The 27529-nt window shown below is 48.3% G+C and overlaps 2 protein-coding genes across 5 annotated transcripts; both read left to right on the top strand.

The window, feature by feature from the left end:
- The first annotated feature begins 233 nt into the window (after positions 1 to 233).
- LOC120981968 (leucine-rich repeat and immunoglobulin-like domain containing-NOGO receptor-interacting protein 4) lies at positions 234 to 8857 on the top strand. Of its 2 annotated transcripts, none has more exons than XM_040411787.1 (2): positions 234 to 367; positions 6599 to 8857. In XM_040411787.1, exon 2 carries the CDS (start codon positions 6663 to 6665, stop codon positions 8565 to 8567), a length of 1905 nt encoding a protein of 634 aa, XP_040267721.1. In that variant the 5' UTR covers positions 234 to 367; positions 6599 to 6662; the 3' UTR covers positions 8568 to 8857. The 2 variants fall into 2 exon arrangements, with proteins under 2 accessions (XP_040267721.1, XP_040267722.1); XM_040411788.1 differs by lacking the exon at positions 234 to 367 and having other exon boundaries at positions 6748 to 6877; positions 7048 to 8857.
- CREB3L4 (cAMP responsive element binding protein 3 like 4) lies at positions 6097 to 27529 on the top strand. 3 transcript variants are annotated; one of them, XM_040411792.1, is made up of 10 exons: positions 6097 to 6106; positions 15956 to 15963; positions 23487 to 23856; positions 25983 to 26110; positions 26186 to 26272; positions 26391 to 26497; positions 26576 to 26644; positions 26725 to 26809; positions 26885 to 26984; positions 27077 to 27529. In XM_040411792.1, exons 3-10 carry the CDS (start codon positions 23628 to 23630, stop codon positions 27319 to 27321), a joined length of 1050 nt encoding a protein of 349 aa, XP_040267726.1. In that variant the 5' UTR covers positions 6097 to 6106; positions 15956 to 15963; positions 23487 to 23627; the 3' UTR covers positions 27322 to 27529. The 3 variants fall into 3 exon arrangements, with proteins under 3 accessions (XP_040267726.1, XP_040267725.1, XP_040267724.1); XM_040411791.1 differs by lacking the exons at positions 6097 to 6106; positions 15956 to 15963 and adding an exon at positions 16061 to 16446 and having other exon boundaries at positions 23589 to 23856; positions 25986 to 26110; XM_040411790.1 differs by lacking the exons at positions 6097 to 6106; positions 15956 to 15963 and adding an exon at positions 16062 to 16446 and having other exon boundaries at positions 23589 to 23856.

The raw sequence follows: 27529 nt of genomic DNA, 5'->3' as shown, positions 1-27529 counted from the left end.
TGCGAGGGGGTTACAGCAGACGGCTGGGGCCGAGGACATCCTGTTTGGTCACACATCACTGAATCTCGGTGTGGTACCTATGCATGTCTTCCCCTTTCAGTAAGGGCAGAGGATATTAAATATTAATGGCTTATAGGTGTAGCATGTCTGTCTCAGCCTGGAGCCTGCTTTCCAGATGTCTCAGGCAAGCTTCATTCTGGTACTAATCGACATCCAGTCAATTCATAAAGCTGATCAGTGGGACGGAGGCAGGAAGGTTTCGGGTGCTGGACCGCACAGGAATAAGGATGTCCATGACATTATGTTTCACTCACTCATCATCCACAGCTTGCCAAAACCTATAGACCACTGGCCAAATCCCTGAGAGGTAAGTAGGCATCGAAGCTGTTCACTATAAGTCAGATTATTCAGTTTTTCTATCATTTGCAGTTACTGACAGTTTAAGGGCTCTTTCATACGGCGAGCTTTCCCTCCGGGTGCCGTGTGTTGTTTACAGCATCTGGACTGAATCCTGACCCATTCATTTCAATGTGTTCAGGAAAAATAGAAGCATGTTTTATACTGTGGGGTTTTTCATGCAATCCTGACTCCATCGAAATGCATAGGGCTTGCGTGAAAAACAGAAGGCATCCGGATGGTTGCTAGGAGATGTTGAGGGTTATTCTTCACACGCGTGAAAAATGCATAAAAAAACTGGTTGCATCCGCGTGGAACAAACTGAAACAGCGCAATCGCAGAAAAAAAATGATAAAACGTCATCGGTTTTTCTCTGATCAGAACCTGACACCTTATCGCTTGTGTGAAATAGGACTTAGGGTAGACTTTATCTTTCTTGTGTGGATTTTTTTTGATCCTGATGAGTTTCTTTCGTCATTTACTTCCGCACTAAATTTTGGTGAAATCACCAAAAGTGCTTTCGCTCATTGGTTCCTATAGTAGGAATCTTGGAGATCAGCCTTTCATGGGGAGAAACGGTTAGAGAATAATCAGATGCAAGGCAAAATACTGGATTGTATTATGTTTTATAAAAACAAATTACATCTACGGCCTTCCTCATCTCAGACAACCACTGTACTGACCAACCTACGTGGACAATGTACTGCTTGTATGATAAACCGATACAGCAAAACCAGGGGCAGCTGAGCTTCAGCACTGATAGTCATGGTCATGTGTGGACTATGGAAGGTGAAATAATAAAGATGACCTGGTGCTGGACAAAATGCAAAGGAGGGAAGCAACGTCAGTGGGAGGTCAGATTAACAGAGATAGCTCCATAATCCTAGTCCTTATAAGAAACATTAAACACGATCATGGTCACCTAAAAGACAGGTTGGTGCCTCAACAACTGGAAGAAAAAAATAGTTCAGTCTTCAGCAGTGAAAACGTTCTCCACGATAAGGCCTCTTTCACACGGGCGTCGCGGGTGAGGGCCGGATGCGTTCAGGGTGCATTGCAGGAAACCCGAGCGAGTAGGGACACAATTTCACTTAGTTTTGTCTGCGACTGCGTTCAGTTGTCCAGTTTTTTCCACGCGCGTTTTGCACGCACGAGATAAAAAACTTAATGTGGTACCCAGACCCGAACTTGTTCACTGAAGTTTTGGGTTAGGGTTAGATGTTCTGTTGACTTTATTATTTTCCCTTCTAACATGGTTATAAGGGAAAATAATGGCATTCTTTAATACAGAATGCAAAGTCAAATGTCAATTGAGGGTTAAAAAATTATAAAAACATTACTTACCTCATCCACTTGATCGAGCAGCCGGGATCCTCTTCTTTGTTCTTCTTGAAGGACCTTTGATGACGTCATCGAGCTCACCACGTCAGCGAAGGTCCTTTTGCAGGTCCTTCAAGAAGAACAAAGAAGAGGATCCCGGCTGCGCGATCAAGTGGATGAGGTGAGTAATGTTTTTATAATTTTTTTAACCCTCAATTGACATTTGACTTTGCATTCTGTATTAAAGAATGCCATTATTTTCCCTTATAACCATGTTATAATGGAAAATAATCAAGTCAATGGGGTTCCGGGTCGCTCATCCCTCGTCTCCTTAGCAACCATCAGTGAAAATCGCATCGCATCCGCACTTTCCCCAGCTCAGCTTGAGTTTTGAGAAAAGGAACTAACAGTTTAACCCATTGCTCAAGCAGCAGGGTAAGGGGGAAGGCTGCGTTAACCATTCATATCTCAGGCTCTGTAGGAGCTAAAGCTGTGGGCCTGGTCTTGTTTAAAAGCTGACAATTACGTTTCGGCTAATTTCACTGAGTCCCAACCTAACTTCTATAGGCTACATCCCCAATTTAAAGAGGACCTTTCACCTGAAAAAACATTGTGAGCATATACAGCGGCGCCCAGGGATCTCACTGCACTTACTATTATCCCTGGGCGCCGCTCCGTTCACCCATTATGTCCTCCGGTATCTTCGCTCAGTAAGTTATAGTAGGCGGAGACTGCCCTTGTTCTGCTGGGCGTCTCCTTCTCCTAGGCTGTAGCGCTGGCCAATCGCAGCGCAGAGCTCACAGCCTGGGAGGTTTTTTTCGGAGTCGGCGGGGAAGAGGGTGGGCCTGCAGGCCCATCTCATTTATCATTTTCTACGTCTGTTTTAGGTGTAGGAAATGTTCTAAATTTATGCCAGCAAGGAAGCTGGTAGTGGATGCACCGAAGTTATGTAGAGGCGGCACCTCTACTTCGGCAGATCCACCGCCAGCGCAGAGGTTATTAAGACCGGAGTCTAAAACTGACACCCAACGTCCTTACACTGTACCCAGGACGGTGCATCGCGGGCCCAGAGAAAACCAGGGAGTGGTGGGTACAGCCAGCACTAGCAGCGCTTTACTCACTGCTCCCCGTGCATCCTGCATACTAATGAGCTCTTCCATAATGGAAAGGCTCACTAGTATTTGATTTATAGGACACACTGCCATTTTCCCTCCATTTTGGTGGGGGAAAAAATGCATCTTATAAAGTGAAAAATACAGTATTTTGTAAAAAAAAAAAAACTTGTGTTTTTATTATGCAGGTATAACATAATAAAAATGACATAAATTTGCTGACCCACAGAATAAAAATATCATATTGCTTATACCACACAGTGAACAATGTAAAAATAAATCCCAGGAAAAAAATGCACCAAACGGATATGCCACTGACTATACTAGCTAGTCATACAAGCAGATATTAAAAGCTGAGACTTTTGCCAATATATTCCTGTCAGGAACATATCGGAACCCATCATGCACCACGTCACGGTCTCTCAGCATGGCAAGGGTCCTACCACTACGCTAACTATGGTGTGAACACGGTCTGAAGGTGATGAAATCCAGCTCACAGCCAAGCTTCCACACAACCGCCTAGCAGGACAACTAATTCACATTGTACCCTTGCCAAGCTGAGAGACCGTGACGTGGTGCATGATGGGCTCCGATATGTTCCTGACAGGAATATATTGGCAAAAGTCTCAGCTTTTAATATCTGCATTTATGACTAGCCAGTATAGTCAGTGGCATATCAGTTTGGTGCTTTTTTTCTGTGATTTATATAATTATATTTTCATCCGCACAATGCTCCGTTTTATGTAGGATGCCTTTGTGGTGCATGTGGACCGCGCCGGCATCCTCCATTGTACGCATTTTTTGCTGGGGATGGTCGTTTGCCGCGGTCCACATGCGGTGGGACTGCTCCCCCAATGTAAAACACGCTACAGTGTTTGGGGTTTGAGCAGTTCCCCCATATTTGCCACTATATTTCTGTGATTTTAAAAATAAATCCCACAAGATGTTTCTTATGTTTTTTTTCTCCCCCCCCCCCCCCCCTAAATGGTTACTAAAACACTAGAACGTCTCATAAAATTCAACATCTCATATAGCTCAACTGAAGAAAAAACCCTAAGGCGGAAATTATTGTCACTAAAGGGGTTAAAACACACTTCGGTCACCTGAGTTAAGTGGCCGCTATATTTACTTCAGACATACATTCAAAGTCTGCACAAAACGTGACATTTTTGAAAGGTTTTCCAATTGTAATATGACTGTTGGGCGGTTAAAGGGGTATTCTGGTTGTTAGAAGTTATCCCCTATCCATAGGATAGGAAATAACTATTAGATCGGTGGGGGTCCTACCACTAGGACCCCAACCGATCACGAGAACCCTGTACCCCCTGCAGCCTCCCTGAAATGAATAGAGAGGTTGATCGAGCATGCACGTGGCCGCTCCATTCATTTCTATGGAAGTTCCAGATAGCTATCTCTGAAATTCCCATAGAAATTAATGAAGCGGCAGTTCATTTTAGGGGGCTGCAGAGAGTACGAGGCCTCCGTTCTTGTGATCGGTGGGGGTCCCAGCAGTAGGACCCCAGCTGATCTAATAGTTAGCGGGGATAATTTCTAACAACCGGAATACCACTTTAAATAAAAGGTCCCTGTTGCTGTCCAGGAGCAGTGGCAGAAAGCTCCAACTCCTCAGCCCCGGCTACGCAGATAAAGATTGGGTTTCACTCTTGTCACAGAACAGGAAGATAATCTCCTTGAGTTTCAATCAACTGACTGCACTCGCTTCATGCTTCTTCTCGGTCGACTGTCTTGTCCTGAGGTCTTCACTGTAAGTAAATACCCTATGCTAAATTTCCTAGAAAATGATAATAAGAGGAAGCAGTGTCCAGACAGAACTTCACTTCCAGTCCAGAATTAAAGTTTTTCATTCATCACTGTATCGCACTATGGCCGGGCTCACACATCTGACACCGTGGCCCGCATTTACTAAAGCATAAATTGATAGGCTGCAAAAAATCCACTTCACAGGTCAATTTATTCTGCAATGTGTACTAAACTCCGCTGTAGATTTTTCTTGAGCAATTGCGCTGCATAAAATCAGCAGCTCATCCACCATGTCTGAATATAGCCTAAGACTATTCCTTACAGGTCATCTAGATATTCTAGTTAGAGTTCTCGACCACCAGAGCTGTTAGTAAGCCAAGATTTGAGTTTATGCTGCTGTGTTCAATGAAACGCACACCACTCTGGTGTCTCCTTGTACTGAGAGCTGAAATGATCCGGTGGACCTCTGACTTGTCACTTTTCCAGACAGAAATCTTGCTTTCTAGGCTGAGTACCTGGCAGGCAGCCATAGCACACTGGACTAGTTACAAATGCATGTAGATTTAGGTTATACCAATATAGTAACTAGTATCATCTAGCTCCAGTCAGACAGAAAAGCATGGTGGCTACCAAGCTCTCCTCCAGAACATGGAGCAGATTTTCTGTAGATGTTTGGTCTTCAGGCTTCTCGGTGTCGGTATTCCTCATACGTTTGCTGCAGACAGTTTCTCCTTTTGGCCTATGGTCATGGTGCTCTGCGGTGCTGCTTTCTTTTATATTGGTTATAAATAGTCTTCCAATGACCCATAGCTTCTCCCCCAAGGACACAGACTGGTATATTTGTATGTAGGAGGTCTGACGCTCAGACATATGGTCGGCTGATCTTTGTTCACCATTTATACAAACGGGCCGGAGGAAACCTCATCTCCTCTTTTCATATTTTCCTGGGTACAGTCATCTCGAGTCGCAGGTTGTCTCGCATTGCCAGCCAGGATCCAACAAAATTAGCAGATTAAATATTCAGCAGGAGGGGTGCTAAGATTTCACGATGATGCCATCAGAAACTCCGTTAACAAGAGGAACACTGGGACTTTCTCTGCTGCTTCTGTGACACGCAAGGGATCATTTGCCAGGGAGGACAGAGACAGCCTATTAACCTCCGTTTGCCGCGCTAATAGGCCAGATTATAGAGACTGCAACATGTGCGAGTTTACGAGGAACCAGTAGGTTTCGTCTTGTAAACCATTTCACGAGAACAACATGGAGCACGACCTGAAAAGACAGCCTGTACCCATATAGAAGTGTTCTGAGATTTACCGTAGACCAGTGGTCTGCCACTTATAGATCTTCCACTGCTGCAAAACTGCAACGCCCAGTGTTACCTAACCGCTGAGAGTTGTAGTTTTGCAGGAGGCAGAGAGCCACAGGTTGCCAGCCACTGCTGTAGTTTAAACTTAGTATTTATGTCAAGCCGGCCAATGTTGGTGAAACCCACTGATTCTGGTTAAATGTCTAAAGTGTATGGGGTCCTCTCGACTTTCCCCCAACAGCAGACATTTGGGGAGAACACAACTTTCCAATCCATAGATGCCTAGTAGCTTCCCATTGAGGACACATGTATGCTCAGCGGTCAGGATTAATAGCTGTCAGCGGTATATGGCCAGCCTAGCTAAAATGTAATACAATACTTGGAGCCCCTTTGTATAAACTATCAGATATCCCATTTGTGTAATGCAGAAACTAAACTCAAGAAGAGCGGGATCATTTTTCAGACTACACGTATAGATTTTGCTTTTTCCACTTCCATCTGTCATGCAGTGATGTCGCTGATTAACATAGAGGCTACTGCTGGGGAATATGGGAAAGCTTAGTGACACTGACTGCCTAGGACAGCAAGGAAAAGAGTATCATTTACAAGTGGTTATTTTGATTTTAGGTGGAGATGCTAAGAGCACGTTGGTATACGTAAAGGACATGAAACTAATACTTTGCTTGAATTAAACCTGCAGATCTGGAGAACGGCAGATGAATCACCAGCATGTCCACTCCTGAATATACTCCTTCTCTGTGAAGATGGACGTCGGGAGGTGTCCGCGGAGTCTGCATTCACCAGTCCTCCTTTTCTCTATTGGAATCTTACTTTTCGTTTCGTGTTCCTGTTGTCCTCCGCCTTGCGTCTGTCCTGCCCTTGACAATGCTACCCTGTGCAAACACATGCTGCTGAACCTAGTCCCCGTAGAAATCCCTCTGACTTCCCATTTCCTGGATCTTAGTTATAACCGTATCAGGTCAGTGCCACATGGAGCTTTTATCCATCTGCAGTATTTGCAAGAACTAGACCTGAGCAACAACCACGTATCCCGCATAGAACCAGGAGCCTTTAGTGGCTTGCCAAACATACGCATTCTGTTAATTCATCATAATCATCTGAAACTTCTCCCCCCCGGGGTCTTTACAGGCATGCCCGATCTGACGTGGCTGGATGTGCGAGCGAACCAACTGGTCATTCTGCTGGATCAGACATTTCGAGGGCTGAAAGAACTTAGACACCTGGAGGTCAGTGACAATCCACTACTCTTCATATCTCCAGGGGCTTTCCTAGGAATGCCACTGTTGCAGAGACTGGGGCTGGAGAAGACCAAACTGAGCACTGTACCAACTCATGCTCTTGCTGCTCTTCCACGTCTTTCAGAACTAAGGCTGGGTGGCGTTACCAGTACAGTGCTGTATGATCTCTCGTTTTCAGGGATGCCGCTCCTGAGAGTACTGGATATGGATCACTGGCCCTTCCTCAAGAATCTTGGTCCACTTAGTCTGTCTGGACTGAATCTTTCCTCCTTTTCGCTGACCCAGTGTAACCTAACCTCAGTACCTAAAGAGGCACTGGTTTCTCAAGTTCATCTTCGACGACTAGATCTCTCCCAGAATCCTATCACTATCCTTCAAGAACAGTGTTTTAGTTCCCTGAGAAGACTGGAAGAGCTTCGGCTTTCTGGAGGAAGACTGCACTCAATACCTTCAGGTTCATTCCATGGTCTTGACCACCTACGTCTGCTAGATCTGTCACATAATCCCCTTTGTTGGGTAGCAGAAGATGGACTGCCCCCTCCGGGAATGCTAGAAAGGTTATTGCTTTCCGGTACTAACCTTTCATGTGACTGCCGTCTTTGCTGGCTCTTGCATAAAAAAATTAATTTTGGGGGAAGCCCGCCAGTCTGTGCAGCTCCTGCAGCACTACAAGGAATGATTATCCCTGATCATTCAGAGAGGCTATGCCCAGAACTCTTTACCTGCCAACCTCCTAGGATGGTGGAACAAGGGACACAAGAGTTAAAGGTTAAAGAAGGTGACAGACTTATCATAACTTGTCAGAGCTATGGGGTACCAGAGCCATCCATACACTGGGTGCTACCACAGATGCCTTGGACAGGAGGTACTAAATCTACAGAGCTGGATGTGTCGGGAAGGGTCACCACAGAACTGCCACAGAACACATCACCACTGGCAGCAGAAGTGACCAGGTCCGTGTGGCCACCGGCACACTCCCGAAAATGGAGAACAATAAACATGACACTAATGAAGAAGTCTGTAGAGAATGCAGCAGGGAGGATATCCGTCCTACCAGGAGGCTTGCTTCAGTTTTTACCAGTACAGACCCAGGACTCTGGATCTTACCTGTGTGTGGCCAGTAACTTGGCAGGTAATGCTACAGCTTGGGTCCACCTGGAAGTGACACCATTTAATGGTAGCACTCTCCTTCCGCCACTCTCCATAGTACATACCCATCTGCTGGCTGTTATTACCGCCGGGGGCGTCCTGCCTTTCATCAGCTCTGTGACGCTCTGCTTCATCTTTATCTTTCTTTGGAGCCGAGGTCGTGGGAATATCAAACACACGGCTAACATAGACTACATCCCCAGGACTTCTCGGGGTACCTCACCATCAGAAGACAATAAATTCACCATGAAACTTATCTAGGGGGTTAGTGTAACGTGCTACCAAATCATATACATTTCTTACACTCGTGATACAAAATAAGTGCAATTATAAATTCTGCTTCTATGTAAAGTTAACACAAGTATTGCTTATCACACCTATGCACATACGGTATATACCCAGCCTGAAAGAACAGACAAGAAGCATTCATTTTATAGGGCACGGACCAAAGTATAAAAATTCTATGCCTCCTTCCGGAAAACATCACGTCTCTGTGATGTCAAAAACTTGCATTTAATGTAAATTCTTTTGTGCCTGATGAAAATGTATATATGTGTCATTGTCAGGTTTATTTGGCATCAAACGGGTAGTTTTAGATAAAGATTTCTTTTATTTAGAGAGTTTGTGGCTGAATTCTTACTGCGTCTGCAGTGTCCATCTGCACCAGGAAAGCTCCGTTCAGCCATGCAGAATACTGTATGATTCAACCTTAGTACTGATGTCCACCACCAATAATATCAGGACTTGTCTTCCCTTTTATAACATAAGTTTTACCTACAATCACCAGGGCAGCCTAGCATTATATGTCCTCACAATATATATATATATATATATATATATATATATATATATATATATACACTCACCTAAAGAATTATTAGTGCCCCCATACTAATACGGTGTTGGACCCCCTTTTGCCTTCAGAACGGCCTTAATTCTACGTGGCATTGATTCCACAAGGTGCTGATAGCATTCTTTAGAAATGTTGGCCCATATTGATAGGATAGCATCTTGCAGTTGATGGAGATTTGAGGGATGCACATCCAGGGCACGAAGCTCCCGTTCCACCACATCCCAAAGATGCTCTATTGGGTTGAGATCTGGTGACTGTGGGGCCATTTTAGTGCGGTGAACTCATTGTCATGTTCAAGAAACCAATGTGAAATGATTCGAGCTTTGTGACATGGTGCATTATCCTGCTGGAAGTAGCCATCAGAGGATGGGTACAGGTTCTCATTCTGTTTACCCCAAATTCGGACTCTACCATTTGAATGTCTCAACAGAAATCGAGACTCATCAGACCAGGCAACATTTTTTCATTCTTCAACAGTCCAATTTTGGTGAGCTCGTGCAAATTGTAGCCTCTTTTTCTATTTGTAGTGGAGATGAGTGGTACCCGGTGGGGTCTTCTGCTGTTGTAGCCCATCCGCCTCAAGGTTGTGCGTGTTGTGGCTTCACAAATGCTTTGCTGCAGACCTCGGTTGTAACGAGTGGTTATTTCAGTCAACGTTGCTCTTCTATCAGCTTGAATCAGTCGGCCCATTCTCCTCTGACCTCTAGCATCCACAAGGCATTTTCGCCCACAGGACGGCCGCATACTGGATGTTTTTCCCTTTTCACACCATTCTTTGTAAACCCTAGAAATGGTTGTGCGTGAAAATCCCAGTAACTGAGCAGATTGTGAAATACTCAGACCGCCCCCGTCTGGCACCAACAACCATGCCACGCTCAAAATGGCTTAAATCACCTTTCTTTCCCATTCTGACATTCAGTTTGGAGTTCAGGAGATTGTCTTGACCAGGACCACAACCCTACATGCATTGAAGCAACTGCCATGTGATTGGTTGACTAGATAATCGCATTAATGAGAAATAGAACAGGTGTTACTAATAATTCTTTAGGTGAGTGTATATATATATATATATATATATATATATATATATATATAGGCTAGACATGATTTCTCATAGGCCTCGGGTATTACTCCTAAATAATTCCATATGACAGTGAAGTAGAAAACATGTACAGATCAGTGGCTCCCTCTGGTGGCGGTGTTCAGTATATTTCCTGCATTTACAGTACAGGATGGCTCCCTCTGGTGGCGGTGTTTAGTATATTTCCTGCATTTACAGTACAGGATGGCTCCCTCTGGTGGCGGTGTTCAGTATATTTCCTGCATTTACAGTACAGGATGGCTCCCCTGGTCAGTTTTGTGTGTGATACAACTACTCCAGATCTAATGATAATCACCAAATGTCCAGTAAATGACCAGAAGGGAATATGGCGTCATTGTCACCGGCACTGTACATTAAAGTGATGGCAAATAGCTAGGATATGCCATCGACCCACTGATTCTAAGAATGAAGGAGACTCCGTGTAGCTTTAGTGGTTCTCCCAGCCGTGGCCACAGGAAACCAGTAAAGAGGACCCAGCGCCGTGCTGCATCCACTTCATTGTCAGGATGGTGGGGGTCCAAATAGTCCAATTACAAAGGGATGGCATAATATTATAAGATGGGGATATCCCTTTCAATGTGACATGGTCCAAACTGGTTTCCTCAGACTGTGGTGTCTGCAGCCTGTAATTGGCAGTATAGGCGAGTTCACACAGCGCAGCTGAAACCTGGACCCCCCCCCTCTGCACCACCAGCGAAATATCAGAGACTGGGCAAGGAGGAGACCATCGCTTCCAATAAGAAGCGAATGCCATAATGTCTGCGACACCCTAATGTTATGTGCCATCAGCTCCCTGGAGGACCCCCGTGGAGACCCCCTGACCGAGGACCTAACCTCCTGCGGCCACACTAGGCCTCATCTAACAGATTGTGTCCCCCCCCCCAATGTGGTGACATCTCTGTGTATATATATATCCACCGATCTGTAAGGTAAGACTGAGCAGGGGTCTAGTGGAGACCGCTACCCCCCCCCCCCGACCCCAAATAGAATACAGCAATACAGAACAGTCTACCTCAGTGAGCCAGCAGAGACGAAGGGTTAATGTTCTGAAACTAGAGGGACAGAGAAGAGGGAAGAAGAGATCGGGTAAAGGGTTAATGGGGGAGCTATCAGGGGTTAATGGGTGATATATTCTGCTAGTAAAGGGTTAAGGGAGGATATATTCTTCCAGTGAAGGGTTAATGGAGAATATTATTTAGGTGAAGGGTTAATGGAGAAACATATTTTGTCAGTAAAAGATTAATCAGTGATATATTCTCTTAGTAAAGGGTTAATGGAGGTATATTCCGTCAGAAAGGGTTAATACAATATATATTCTGTCAGTAAAGAGTTAATACAGGATATATTCTGTCAGTAAATGGTCAGTGGATAATATAATCTGTCAGTAAATGGTCAATGGATGATATATTCTATCAGAAAGGATTAATACAGTATATATTGTGTCAGTAAAGAGTTAATACAGTATATATTCTGTCAGTAAATGGTCAATGGATGATATATTCTGTCAGTAAAGAGTTAATACAGTATATATTGTGTCAGTAAAGGGTCTATGGATAATATATTCTGTCAGTAAATGGTCAGTGGATGATATATTCTGTCAGTAAAAAGTTAATACAGGATATATTCTGTCAGTAAATGTTCAGTGGATGATAAATTCTGTCAGTAAATGGTCAGTGGATGATAAATTCAGTCAGTAAATGGTCAGTGGATGATATATTCTGTCAGTAAATGGTCAGTGGTCGATATATTCTGTCAGTAAATGGTCAGTGGATGATAAATTCAGTCAGTAAATGGTCAGTGGATGATATATTCTGTCAGTAAATGGTCAGTGGTCGATATATTCTGTCAGTAAATGGTCAGTGGATGATATATTCTATCAGTAAAGGGCTAATAGAGACTATATTCTGTCAGTAAATGGTCAGTGGATGATATATTCTGTCAGTAAAGAGTTAATACAGGATATATTCTGTCAGTAAATGGTCAGTGGTCGATATATTCTGTCAGTAAATGGTCAGTGGATGATATATTCTATCAGTAAAGGGCTAATAGAGACTATATTCTGTCAGTAAATGGTCAGTGGATGATATATTCTGTCAGTAAAGAGTTAATACAGGATATATTCTGTCAGTAAATGGTCAGTGGATGATATATTCTATCAGTAAAGGGCTAATAGAGACTATATTCTGTCAGTAAAGGGTTAATGGATATTTTCTGACAGCAAAAACAATTCTTCTGTGAATTAAACGCTGTCGGTAAAGGGTTAATGAAAGCCGGGTACCGTATGATAAACATGTACCGAGATCTCGGCCGTCACGCTCCCGCTCCCTGAGGCGACCGTCCCGCTCTGAGCTTTTCAGCATCAGCATTGATCATTTTGATTGGCAGTCTGGAGAACCAATCACAGAGCGCCTCATGTGCCATGTTGTCAAACATCTATGAAGCCACGCCCCTGCACTTCCTATTGGTTCATCAGGAAAGTGCTACCCAATCAGAAAAAAACAGAGCGCTGTAGCCACGTCAGGTGACGTCACTGTCTCACAGACTACCGTATTCAGGTAAGTGTGTGATAGTTGCTGGTGCAGTTACTATGGCAACGGGGTCCAGGGCCGCACAGCTCTGTGTTCCCCCAAACTCTAGCAGCAGGCACCCACATACAGGATCATGGGGCTCATGACTCCCTGCCTACACTATACCAGTATCATCCATGTAGTGGGGCTCTGAGGAGAGGTATCACACGTGAGAGGATGAGATACACGGCTCAGAGGAGAGGTATCACACGTGAGAGGATGAGATACACGGCTCAGAGGAGAGGTATCACACGTGAGAGGAGGAGATACACGGCTCAGAGGAGAGGTATCACACGTGAGAGGATGAGATACACGGCCCAGAAGAGAGGTATCACACGTGAGAGGATGAGATACACGGCTCAGAAGAGAGGTATCACACGTGAGAGGATGAGATACACGGCCCAGAAGAGAGGTATCACACGTGAGGATGAGATACACGGCTCAGAAGAGAGGTATCACACGTGAGAGGATGAGATACACGGCTCAGAGGAGAGGTATCACACGTGAGAGGATGAGATACACGGCTCAGAGGAGAGGTATCACACGTGAGAGGAGGAGATACACGGCTCAGAGGAGAGGTATCACACGTGAGAGGATGAGATACACGGCTCAGAAGAGAGGTATCACACGTGAGAGGATGAGATACACGGCCCAGAAGAGAGGTATCACACGTGAGGATGAGATACACGGCTCAGAAGAGAGGTATCACACGTGAGAGGATGAGATACACGGCTCAGAAGAGAGGTATCACACATGAGAGGATGAGATACACGGCTCAGAGGAGAGGTATCACACGTGAGAGGAGGAGATACACGGCTCAGAGGAGAGGTATCACACGTGAGAGGATGAGATACACGGCTCAGAAGAGAGGTATCACACGTGAGAGGATGAGATACACGGCTCAGAAGAGAGGTATCACACGTGAGAGGATGAGATACACGGCTCAGAAGAGAGGTATCACACGTGAGAGGATGAGATACACGGCTCAGAAGAGAGGTATCACACATGAGAGGATGAGATGCACGGCTCAGAGGAGAGGTATCACACGTGAGAGGATGAGATACACGGCTCAGAAGAGAGGTATCACACGTGAGAGGATGAGATACACGGCTCAGAAGAGAGGTATCACACATGAGAGGATGAGATGCACGGCTCAGAGGAGAGGTATCACACGTGAGAGGATGAGATACACGGCTCAGAGGAGAGGTATCACACGTGAGAGGATGAGATACACGGCTCAGAAGAGAGGTATCACACGTGAGAGGATGAGATACACGGCTCAGAAGAGAGGTATCACACGTGAGAGGATGAGATACACGGCTCAGAAGAGAGGTATCACACGTGAGGATGAGATACACGGCTCAGAAGAGAGGTATCACACATGAGAGGATGAGATACACGGCTCAGAAGAGAGGTATCACACGTGAGAGGATGAGATACACGGCTCAGAAGAGAGGTATCACACGTGAGAGGAGGAGATACACGGCTCAGAGGAGAGGTATCACACGTGAGAGGATGAGATACACGGCTCAGAGGAGAGGTATCACACGTGAGAGGATGAGATACACGGCTCAGAAGAGAGGTATCACACGTGAGAGGAGGAGATACACGGCTCAGAGGAGAGGTATCACACGTGAGAGGATGAGATACACGGCTCAGAAGAGAGGTATCACACGTGAGAGGATGAGATACACGGCTCAGAAGAGAGGCATCACACATGAGAGGATGAGATACAGCAGGCAGTATCACATATGATAAGATTAGAGCAGGCAGTATCACACGAGAGGATTAGATACAGCAGGCAGTATCACACATGATAGGATTAGATACAGCAGGCAGTCTCACACATGATAGGATTAGGTACAGCAGGCAGTATCACACATGATAGGATTAGATACAGCAGGCAGTATCACACATGATAGGATTAGGTACAGCAGGCAGTATCACACATGATAGGATTAGATACAGCAGGCAGTATCACACATGATAGGATTAGGTATAGCAGGCAGTATCACACATGATAGGATTAGGTACAGCAGGCAGTATCACACATGATAGGATTAGGTACAGCAGGCAGTATCACACATGATAGGATTAGGTACAGCAGGCAGTATCACACATGATAGGATTAGGTACAGCAGGCAGTATCACACATGATAGGATTAGGTATAGCAGGCAGTATCACACATGATAGGATTAGGTACAGCAGGCAGTATCACACATGATAGGATTAGGTACAGCAGGCAGTATCACACATGATAGGATTAGGTACAGCAGGCAGTATCACACATGATAGGATTAGATACAGCAGGCAGTATCACACATGATAGGATTAGGTACAGCAGGCAGTATCACACATGATAGGATTAGATACAGTGGCAGTGACATGAATCACTATGAGGTCAGTTCTGTTCCCCAGAGCTAGCAATCTAATAGCCATTAAACCATCAGCTGAGATTCAGAGCCTACTACCCCCATCGTGCTCCTGGCGGGTGACGTCTCCTATAGCTGTGACTACAGACCAGTGACTCCGGAGGAGCGAGCCGCCATTACTGCTTACTCCAAATCCTGACACTTTTTGATAAAGTTGTCAGAGCGACAAGCCCCCCTCCCCCGGGGTCGGATACAGATTTCAGCTGCGCGGCTTTTGTCTCGACCATCACTCCCGTGTGTAGCGGCGCAGTACATGTCACTTCCTTCAGATGATGGGAGTTGTAAGTGATTCGGACCACCACTCAAATAGTGAAGTCAGATTGCCCATTACTGCCCCCTAGTGGCCACAATCCCAGGAACACCAGCACGCTCTTAGGGTTCCTCCACTGGGGGGCGCCGGTGGAAGGTTCCTGGGTCTCAGCTGTGATTCTTAGTGATGACATCATCTCAGGAGGAAACCTCTCCAGGGGGGGAGCAGCTGCCCGTCTGTGGACAGCGGAGCGGCCGCCCCTCCCGTATTATCCTGTTCGGAGGATAAGCCTCTTAAAGGAGTACACCCAACGCCCCTAGGCATGCCCCTTTAATAAAACCACGTCACTGAGAAATCCAAATACATTTTGCCCCCCGCTTATAAACCTCGTGGTGGGAGCAGGGATGGGTATATATCTGGACTGTGGGCACCCTGCGGGTACAGGCAGAGATGTACACCTCAGCACACTACACCTGCACAATGTGCTCTCCTTGCAGTGACTCTTCCGCCTCTGGAGGGACACGCCCGTGTGATCTCGGCCACTATTACTAGCAGACCAGTGGGACAGGTGTAAGGGGAGCTCCACGCCCAGGAAACCTGCCAAACAACAGAGGAGGCACCTGCCAAGCCGACCAGGATGTGCAGATCCTGGAAGCGTGCAGAGGGATCAGCGACGGGCTACAGTCCTGCAGAGCTTGCAATGTAGTGGTCGCACACATCTACAGGACACTCTATAGGGGTAGGACATGGCCCTCCCTGGGGACATGGACTCCTCCAGACCGGACCTCTTACTGGGGTGCATGTTTGAGCCACAGGACAATCTGTTCCACTCGGAGGGGTTTCCGGGGACTGACGCTGTGACATTCCCACTACCTGAACCCCATGGATTCCCAGGCGACAAGCTGTATGAAGACTGGCAGGTCAGCGGGCGGGCGGTAAGTTTGTGCTGGTATTGTGCCGAATAGATGTTGCTGCTTTGCGTTATTGAGGCCATTAGGTGGTGCTGCTTTTTGTTCTTGAGGTTATTGTGGCTATTAGGTGGCGTTGCTTTGTGTTATTGAGGTTATTATGCCCGCTAGGTGGCGTTGCTTTGTGTTATTGAGGTTATTATGCCCACTAGGTGGTGTTGCTTTGCGTCCTGGAGGTTATTATGCGCACTAGGTGGTGTTGCTTTGCGTCCTGGAGGTTATTATGCGCACTAGGTGGTGTTGCTTTGCGTCCTGGAGGTTATTATGCCCACTAGGTGGTGTTGCTTTGCGTCCTGGAGGTTATTATGCCCACTAGGTGGCGTTGCTTTGCGTCCTGGAGGTTATTATGCCCGCTAGGTGGCGTTGCTTTGCGTTCTTGAGGTTATTATGCGCACTAGGTGGTGTTGCTTTGCGTCCTGGAGGTTATTATGCCCACTAGGTGGCGTTGCTTTGCGTTCTTGAGGTTATGCCCACTAGGTGGCGTTGCTTTGCGTCCTGGAGGTTATTATGCCCACTAGGTGGCGTTGCTTTGCGTTCTTGAGGTTATTATGCCCACTAGGTGGCGTTGCTTTGCGTCCTGGAGGTTATTATGCCCACTAGGTGGCGTTGCTTTGCGTCCTGGAGGTTATTATGCCCACTAGGTGGCGTTGCTTTGCGTCCTGGAGGTTATTATGCCCACTAGGTGGCGTTGCTTTGCCTCCTGGAGGTTATTATGCCCACTAGGTGGTGTTGCTTTGCGTCCTGGAGGTTATTATGCGCACTAGGTGGTGTTGCTTTGCGTCCTGGAGGTTATTATGCCCACTAGGTGGTGTTGCTTTGCGTCCTGGAGGTTATTATGCCCACTAGGTGGCGTTGCTTTGCGTCCTGGAGGTTATTATGCCCGCTAGGTGGCGTTGCTTTGCGTCCTGGAGGTTATTATGCCCGCTAGGTGGCGTTGCTTTGCGTTCTTGAGGTTATTATGCGCACTAGGTGGTGTTGCTTTGCGTCCTGGAGGTTATTATGCCCACTAGGTGGCGTTGCTTTGCGTTCTTGAGGTTATGCCCACTAGGTGGCGTTGCTTTGCGTCCTGGAGGTTATTATGCCCACTAGGTGGCGTTGCTTTGCGTTCTTGAGGTTATTATGCCCACTAGGTGGCGTTGCTTTGCGTCCTGGAGGTTATTATGCCCACTAGGTGGCGTTGCTTTGCGTCCTGGAGGTTATTATGCCCACTAGGTGGCGTTGCTTTGCGTCCTGGAGGTTATTATGCCCACTAGGTGGCGTTGCTTTGCCTCCTGGAGGTTATTATGCCCACTAGGTGGCGTTGCTTTGCATCCTGGAGGTTATTATGCCCACTAGGTGGCGTTGCTTTGCGTCCTGGAGGTTATTATGCCCACTAGGTGGCGTTGCTTTGCGTCCTGGAGGTTATTATGCCCACTAGGTGGCGTTGCTTTGCGTCCTGGAGGTTATTATGCCCACTAGGTGGCGTTGCTTTGCGTCCTGGAGGTTATTATGCCCACTAGGTGGCGTTGCTTTGCGTCCTGGAGGTTATTATGCCCACTAGGTGGCGTTGCTTTGCGTCCTGGAGGTTATTATGCCCACTAGGTGGCGTTGCTTTGCGTCCTGGAGGTTATTATGCCCACTAGGTGGCGTTGCTTTGCGTCCTGGAGGTTATTATGCCCACTAGGTGGCGTTGCTTTGCGTCCTGGAGGTTATTATGCCCACTAGGTGATGCTGCTTTGCATTTCTGAGGTTACTGCCGTTGTATACGTGAGAGGCAGCGGCGTCCATACGTTTCGGTCCGGTCCTACCTTGGGCATTTATAGCAGGGTGTATAGTCACTGAGTATATATCTATATAGAAGGATTCCAAGGGTGCTGGGGCATTATGAGACTTGTAGTTCCAGAAATGATCCCTCCTGTGGCCACATCCGGTTGGTGTTTGTTATGTGGACGTTCAATTAGTGCTTATCGTGATTCTGTGTTTGGTCTTTAATGTCCTTAATCCATCGGCAAATATTAGCTTTGGCCTTGTAATGGCCGCAGGTTTACATAAAGGCTCCGGCGGGTGATCAGACCACACTCGTCCGCCAGCGTCACCAGCGACTAAGGCTACTTTCACACCTGTGCTGGTATCTGCACAGACGGATCCGCACCTATAAATGCAAACGATGGTATCCGTTCAGTGCGGATCCGTCTGCATAACAGCTTCTTCAGATCTGAGTTTTCACTATCGTGAAAACTTAGATCCGACAGTATATTCTAACACAGAGGCGTTCCCATGGTGATGGGGACGCTTCAAGTTAGAATATACTAAGAACTGTGTACATAACTGCCCCCTGCTGCCTGGCAGCACCCGATCTCTTACAGGGGGCTGTGATCCGCACAATTAACTGCAGTCCTGGCTGCCATGGTTACTTAGCTTATACTTACATGCGCTGTCTGTGGCCGGCCGGCGCTCCTCCTACTGGTAAGTGACAGGTCTGTGCGGCGCATGTAAGTATAAGCTTAGTAACCATGGCAGCCAGGACTGCTGTAGCGTCCTGGCTGCCATTATAACCGATCGGAGCCCCAGCGCTTAAACTGGGACTCCGATCAGAAATGCCGCTCCGCTGCCACCAATGATGGGGGGGGGGAGGGGGGTTGTTAGCCTGTGGCCACTGCCACCAATGCTTTTAATACTGGGGAGAGAGAGGGGGGTCTGGCCCCTGCTGCCTGACAGCACCCGATCAGGGGGCTGAGATCCGCACAATTAACCCCTCAGGTGCGGCACCTGAGGGGTTAATTGTGCGGATCACAGCCCCCTGTTAGGCCTCTTTCAGACGGGCGTTGCGGGTGCATTACGGGATCACCCGCGATTTTTCCGCGCGAGTGCAAAACATTGTAATGCGTTTTGCACTCGCGTGAGAAAAATCGCGCATGTTTGGTACCCAAACCCGAACTTCTTCACAGAAGTTCGGGCTTGGGATCGGTGTTCTGTAGATTGTATTATTTTCCCTTATAACATGGTTATAAGGGAAAATAATAGCATTCTGAATACAGGCTGCATAGTAAACTAGCACTGGAGGGGTTAAAAAAAATAATAATTTAACTCACCTTAGTCCACTTGATCGCCCAGGCCGGCATCTCCTTCTGTCTCCTTTGCTGAACAGGACCTGTGGTGACATCACTCCGGTCATCACATGATCCATCACCAAGGTAAAAGATCATGTGATGGATTATGTGATGAGCGGAGTGCCTTGAAACGGATCTCTCAGGCGGACCCTGAAACGCCAGTGTGAAAGTAGCCTAATGCCCCGAGGTGGTGGCTGCTATACGGCAGCCGCAATGGTTGTCATCCACATAAATAGGACTTTAGTTGTCAGAGCTCTGACAACTCTATGTATACACTCATTGACAAAAAAAATCCTGCCCAAGAAGTTGTCAGAATAAAGCTTTCTCTGTGTGACTGTAAAGATGACAGATGGAAGGGATCACAGTATTAGGCCTCATCCACATGACCGGATTGTTTCTCTGTATCCGTGCGGAATGGGAAAGTGCGGACCGCAAAACGGATACGGTTGTGTGGGTGCGGCCTTAGAGGAAAGAAGTTTATTAGGTAAAAGAATTGAAAGGAGGATCTAGGACCCTGTTAGGCTCCTCTAGCCTGGATACAGGATGAGATACGGCCTCTAGCCTGGATATAGTATGAGATACGGCCTCTAGCCTGGATATAGTATGAGATACGGCCTCTAGCCTGGATATAGTATGAGATACGGCCTCTAGTCTGGATACAAGATGAGATACGGCCTCTAGCCTGGATATAGTATGAGATACGGCCTCTAGCCTGGATACAGGATGAGATACGGCCTCTAGCCTGGATATAGTATGGGATACGGCCTCTAGCCTGGATACAAGATGAGATACGGCCTCTATCCTGGATACAAGATGAGATACGGCCTCTATAATGGATACAAGATGAGATACGGCCTCTATCCTGGATACAAGATGAGATACGGCCTCTATCCTGGATACAAGATGGGATACGGCCTCTATCCTGGATACAAGATGAGATAAGGCCTCTAGCCTGGATACAGGATGAGATACGGCCTCTATCCTGGATATAGTATGAGATACGGCCTCTAGCCTGGATATAGTATGAGATACGGCCTCTATCCTGGATATAGTATGAGATACAGCCTCTAGCCTGGATATAGTATGAGATACGGCCTCTAGCCTGGATATAGTATGAGATACGGCCTCTAGCCTGGATACAAGATGAGATACGGCCTCTATCCTGGATATAGTATGAGATACGGCCTCTATCCTGGATACAAGATGAGATACGGCCTCTATCCTGGATATAGTATGAGATACAGCCTCTAGCCTGGATACAAGATGAGATATGGCCTCTAGCCTGGATACAAGATGAGATACGGCCTCTAGCCTGGATATAGTATGAGATACGGCCTCTATCCTGGATACAAGATGAGATACGGCCTCTATCCTGGATATAGTATGAGATACAGCCTCTAGCCTGGATACAGGATGAGATACGGCCTCTAGCCTGGATATAGTATGGGATACGGCCTCTATCCTGGATACAAGATGAGATACGGCCTCTAGCCTGGATACAAGATGAGATACGGCCTCTAGCCTGGATATAGTATGAGATACGGCCTCTAGTCTGGATACAAGATGAGATACGGCCTCTAGCCTGGATATAGTATGAGATACGGCCTCTAGCCTGGATACAGGATGAGATACGGCCTCTAGCCTGGATATAGTATGGGATACGGCCTCTAGCCTGGATACAAGATGAGATACGGCCTCTATCCTGGATACAAGATGAGATACGGCCTCTATAATGGATACAAGATGAGATACGGCCTCTATCCTGGATACAAGATGAGATACGGCCTCTATCCTGGATACAAGATGGGATACGGCCTCTATCCTGGATACAAGATGAGATAAGGCCTCTAGCCTGGATACAAGATGAGATACGGCCTCTATCCTGGATATAGTATGAGATACAGCCTCTAGCCTGGATATAGTATGAGATACGGCCTCTATCCTGGATATAGTATGAGATACAGCCTCTAGCCTGGATATAGTATGAGATACGGCCTCTAGCCTGGATATAGTATGAGATACGGCCTCTAGCCTGGATACAAGATGAGATACGGCCTCTATCCTGGATATAGTATGAGATACGGCCTCTATCCTGGATACAAGATGAGATACGGCCTCTATCCTGGATATAGTATGAGATACAGCCTCTAGCCTGGATACAAGATGAGATATGGCCTCTAGCCTGGATACAAGATGAGATACGGCCTCTAGCCTGGATATAGTATGAGATACGGCCTCTATCCTGGATACAAGATGAGATACGGCCTCTATCCTGGATATAGTATGAGATACAGCCTCTAGCCTGGATACAGGATGAGATACGGCCTCTAGCCTGGATATAGTATGGGATACGGCCTCTATCCTGGATACAAGATGAGATACGGCCTCTATCCTGGATACAAGATGAGATACAGCCTCTATCCTGGATACAAGATGAGATACGGACTCTAGCCTGGATACAAGATGAGATACGGACTCTAGCCTGGATACAAGATGAGATACGGACTCTAGCCTGGATACAAGATGAGATACGGCCTCTAGCCTGGATACAAGATGAGATACAGCGTCTAATCTAGTCTAGATACAAGATGAGATACGGCTTTTATCCTGGATACAAGATGAGATACAGCCTCTAGCCTGGATACAAGATGAGATACAGCCTCTATCCTGGATACAAGATGAGATACAGCCTCTATCCTGGATACAAGATGAGATACAGACTCTAGCCTGGATATAAGATGAGATACGGCCTCTTGCCTGGATACAAGATGAGATACGGCGTCTAGTCTAGATACAAGATGAGATACGGCCTCTAGCCTGGATACAAGATGAGATACGGCCTCTAGCCTGAATACAAGATGAGATACGGCCTCTAGCCTGGATACAAGATGAGATACGGCCTCTAGCCTGGATACAAGATGAGATACGGCCTCTAGCCTGGATACAAGATGAGATACGGCCTCTAGCCTGGATACAAGATGAGATACGGCCTCTAGCCTGGATACAAGATGAGATACGGCCTCTAGCCTGGATACAAGATGAGATACGGCCTCTAGCCTGGATACAAGATGAGATACAGTGTCTAGTCTAGATACAAGATGAGATACGGCCTCTAGTCTGGATACAAGATGAGATACGGCCTCTAGCCTGGATGCAGGAGGAGATACTGTTGGGCATGGAAGCCCTGCCATGAAAGAAGACATGTTGTGTCAGGATGTCCTGCACATATCGCTGAGCTGTTATTGTCCTCGTATCACTACTAGGGGTCACCGACTGTTGTATATGATGGCTCCCCGATCATCACCCCAGCAGTTGGGGCAGTGAAGAGCTCACCACGAGGCCTCCATACTGGAACCAGACCATAAAGATGATACGGTTCCAGTCCATAGCAGTCCAGGTTTCTCATTCACGACACCACTGGCAAACGAAGGCGAGGGTGCCTGGCTGTCAATGGCAGGCCCGTAATGGGCGCTGTGACACCAATTTTCCTTCTGGAGCCTGTTTTCCGTGTGTGCATGCCCTCGTGTAGCCACTGCTCCCAACAGCTAGGTCAGGGCGGCAGCAAGTCCTTGAATCCACTATCCTTTGAGATGCGCCCCCTCTGAAAGTCTGGCAAAATGTCTTCCAGTGCGTCGTAGAGTCATGTCTAAGAGTCAACGATCTCCCACCAAGAGGTACACTACCCAAAAGTAGCTTCTGAGAGCCTGTTTATAAGGAAGCACTTTTGCGCCCTCTTGTGGCAAGCCCCAGTGTCTTATCAGATCTCACCTGTAATCATCTACATATCTGCCATACAGACATAGCTGCAGGACAGGTTTTACCACAATCTGACATGTCTATCTGGGGGCGGATGTTTTTGTCAGTAAGTGCACATTATATGGCAGGTGTACATCGGGGAGGAGAGACGTCTGTTCACAGGAGAGGGACCCTGAGGCTCGGGAGGCCGCTGCTCACCCCTTCTTATTAGACAGCATTGCTCCTGTGGTTGTGGGGTGTGACCCCTGTGACCTCTGATTTCAGGGACTCAGCGACAGAGAAGACACCGACGAGTTCCTGCAGATGATGATCAATCCCAACGATGTCTACAGCGCAGAGGCGGCCGCCAGCGAGTCCCCAGAGAGTGACAGTGGCTTCTCCGATGACCCCCATCCGGACACTCCAGCGAAATGTGAGGGGGGCACCCCACTGCCCCAGACCGCCCCGGTGTATGAGCTGGTCTACAACATCGGGGCCATGGAAGAGCAGAAAGCCCCTGGGGACATGAGCAGCGTCATATCCATACAGCTAGGTACCTCCAGATGTGTCCGCTCGCCCTCTGCACCCCATAATACAGGACAGCTGTGCCCCCCCGGTACACCCCATAATACAGGACAGCCGTGCCCCCCCCGATACACCCCATAATACAGGACAGCCGTGCCCCCCCCGGTACACCCCATAATACAGGACAGCCGTGCCCCCCCCGGTACACCCCATAATACAGGACAGCCGTGCCCCCCCCGGTACACCCCATAATACAGGACAGCAGTGCCCCCGGTACACCCCATAATACAGGACAGCAGTGCCCCCGGTACACCCCATAATACAGGACAGCAGTGCCCCCGGTACACCCCATAATACAGGACAGCCGTGCCCCCGGTACACCCCATAATACAGGACAGCCGTGCCCCCGGTACACCCCATAATACAGGACAGCCGTGCCCCCGGTACACCCCATAATACAGGACAGCCGTGCCCCCGGTACACCCCATAATACAGGACAGCCGTGCTCCCGGTACACCCCATAATACAGGACAGCCGTGCCCCCGGTACACCCCATAATACAGGACAGCAGTGCCCCCAGAACACCCCATAATACAGGACAGCCGTGCCCCCGGTACACCCCATAATACAGGACAGCCGTGCTCCCGGTACACCCCATAATACAGGACAGCCGTACCCCCGGTACACCCCATAATACAGGACAGCCGTGCTCCCGGTACACCCCATAATACAGGACAGCCGTACCCCCGGTACACCCCATAATACAGGACAGCCGTGCCCCCGGTACACCCCATAATACAGGACAGCCATGCCCCCGGTACACCCCATAATACAGGACAGCAGTGCCCCCGGTACACCCCATAATACAGGACAGCAGTGCCCCCCCCGGTACACCCCATAATACAGGACAGCAGTGCCCCCCCGGTACACCCCATAATACAGGACAGCAGTGCCCCCGGTACACCCCATAATACAGGACAGCCGTGCCCCCGGTACACCCAATAATACAGGACAGCCGTGCCCCCAGTACACCCCATAATACAGGACAGCAGTGCCCCCGGTACACCCCATAATACAGGACAGCCGTGCCCCGATACACCTCATAATACAGGACAGCAGTATACAGGATAGCCCTATATAGAGGAGGCCCGTGGATACGGCTGATATCAGCTCTGCCCTGTATAGAGGAGGCCCTTGGATACGGCTGATATGAGCTCTGCCCTGTATAGACGAGGCCCTTAGATACGGCTGATATCAGCTCTGCCCTGTATAGAGGAGGCCCTTGGATACGGCTGATATCAGCTCTGCCCTGTATAGAGGAGGCCCTTGGGTACGGCTGATATGAGCTCTGCCCTGTATAGACGAGGCCCTTGGATACGGCTGATATCAGCTCTGCCCTGTATAGACGAGGCCCTTGGATACGACTGATATCAGCTCTGCCCTGTATAGAGGAGGCCCATGGATACGGCTGATATCAGCTCTGCCCTGTATAGACGAGGCCCTTGGATACGGCTGATATGAGCTCTGCCCTGTATAGACGAGGCCCTTGGATACGGCTGATATCAGCTCTGCCCTGTATAGAGGAGGCCCTTGGATACGGCTGATATCAGCTCTGTCCTATATAGAGGAGGCCCTTGGATACAGCTGATATCAGCTCTGCCCTGTATAGAGGAGGCCTTGGATACGGCTGATACAAGCTCTGTTCTGTATAGAGAAGGCCCTTGGATACAGCTGATATCAGCTCTGCCCTGTATAGAGGAGGCCCTTGGATACGGCTGATATCAGCTCTGTCCTATATAGAGGAGGCCCTTGGATACAGCTGATATCAGCTCTGCCCTGTATAGAGGAGGCCTTTGTATACGGCTGATATCAGCTCTGCCCTGTATAGAGGAGGCCCTTGGATACGGCTGATATTAGCTCTGTCCTATATAGAGGAGGCCCTTGGATACGGCTGATATCAGCTCTGTTCTGTATAGAGGAGGCCCTTGGATACAGCTGATATCAGCTCTGCCCTGTATAGAGGAGGCCTTGGATACGGCTGATACAAGCTCTGTTCTGTATAGAGAAGGCCCTTGGATATGGCTGATATCAGCTCTGCCCTGTATAACAGAGGCTCAGGACTCTCTGGGTTTAATGGGTGTACATGTTTTCCAGCAGAGGACTGGCACACCCCTGTGCTCATACCGGACAGCTGTATAGTCAGCGAGCTGCCAGGCCTCCGGAAGACTGTGGCATTACCCGGCAGAGGCGCCACTCCTGACCTGCTCTCTATGGAGGCTCTGGTAAGGTATCCCTGTACTGTGCCCGCTCCCCTGTGCCTGCCTCCTGTATGTGCTGATATACGTCTCTGCCCGCAGTACCCCGAGCTCCACCTGACTGATGAGGAGAAGAGGCTGCTGTCACAGGAGGGCATAGCGCTGCCAAGCAACCTGCCGCTCACTAAGGTACTGCCGTGTATACAGGCTGCAGTGCCACTGATGGCCACCAGAGGGCATGTGGTCCTCATGTCATGGTACTATAGAGCTTTGGGGCAGTATTCACCCTCATCTCCTTCTCCTGCAGGCAGAGGAACGGATTCTTAAGAAAGTGCGGAGGAAGATAAGGAATAAACAGTCCGCACAGGACAGTCGCAGACGCAAGAAGGAGTACATCGACGGCCTGGAAAGCAGGTGGGAGCCCCCGCAGCTCGCAGCGCCCCCTGCGGTGTGTGGTGCAGACAATACTAAGTACTGTCTCTTTAATTACAGGGTAGCAGCATGTTCTAACCAGAATCAGGAACTTCACAAAAAAGTTCTGGAGTTGGAGAGGCACAACATGTGAGTGCGGGGGGGTGAGGGTGGGGGGCTACGGACGGGGGGCAGCAGGGGTCATCACACAGCCTGTCATTCCCCCTCAGATCCCTGATCACACAGCTCCGCAAACTCCAGGCTCTGATCAAGCAGACGGCAAACAAAGCTGCGCAGACGGGCACCTGCGTCCTGGTAAGATCCGCGCCACCCCCCGCCCTCACCCTGCCAGCCGCCTGCACTTGTCACAGAGCTGACACTCTCTTACAGATTCTCTTCTTCTCCCTGGGGTTGCTGATCTACCCCAATTACCACCCGCTCCGCCCCGGAGACGCCCCGAGTGACGGAGCCACCTACATGCCAACCGGAGGTAAGAGACAGACCGTCGGGCTCCAGAAATTGTGCCGCTTCCCCTTTAAGAAGCTGGAGGGATGGTAATGGGGGTCATGTCTTCTGCTGCAGTGATTTCCAGAAATATTCTGAATAAAGACGGATTCCTGGAGAGCACCGAGACTGCGCTGCCTGACAACCCAGCCCCCGAGCCACAGGACAAGAGGCAGGAAGCGGGGGTTGTCAGGCCTCCGGATCCCCCCGATACAGAGAGGACGCCCCCGGTCAGCTCCACCGAGAAAGACAGGCTGCCCCCCATCCCAGAGAGTTCTGCTCTGAAGGAAGAGTCGAAGACGGGGAGGACAGACGAGATGTGACCCGTCAGCGGACACGTGTATAGACTGCAGAGAGGAGGGGGCCGGGTGTACCCCAAAACCTGCACCGCCACACTGTGTATATAGCCTTCACCAAAACCAGCAGAGTGCGGGGGCGGGGCTGTGACTACCTCTCAGACACATGTCATTATACCAGTGATGTCATCAGCAGGGGGCGGGGCTGTGACTACCTCTCAGACACATGTCATTA

The sequence above is a fragment of the Bufo bufo genome, chromosome 11 (assembly GCF_905171765.1).
Source record: "Bufo bufo chromosome 11, aBufBuf1.1, whole genome shotgun sequence".
Lineage (NCBI taxonomy): Eukaryota > Metazoa > Chordata > Amphibia > Anura > Bufonidae > Bufo > Bufo bufo.
This window is presented reverse-complemented; position numbering and strand designations above follow the sequence as displayed.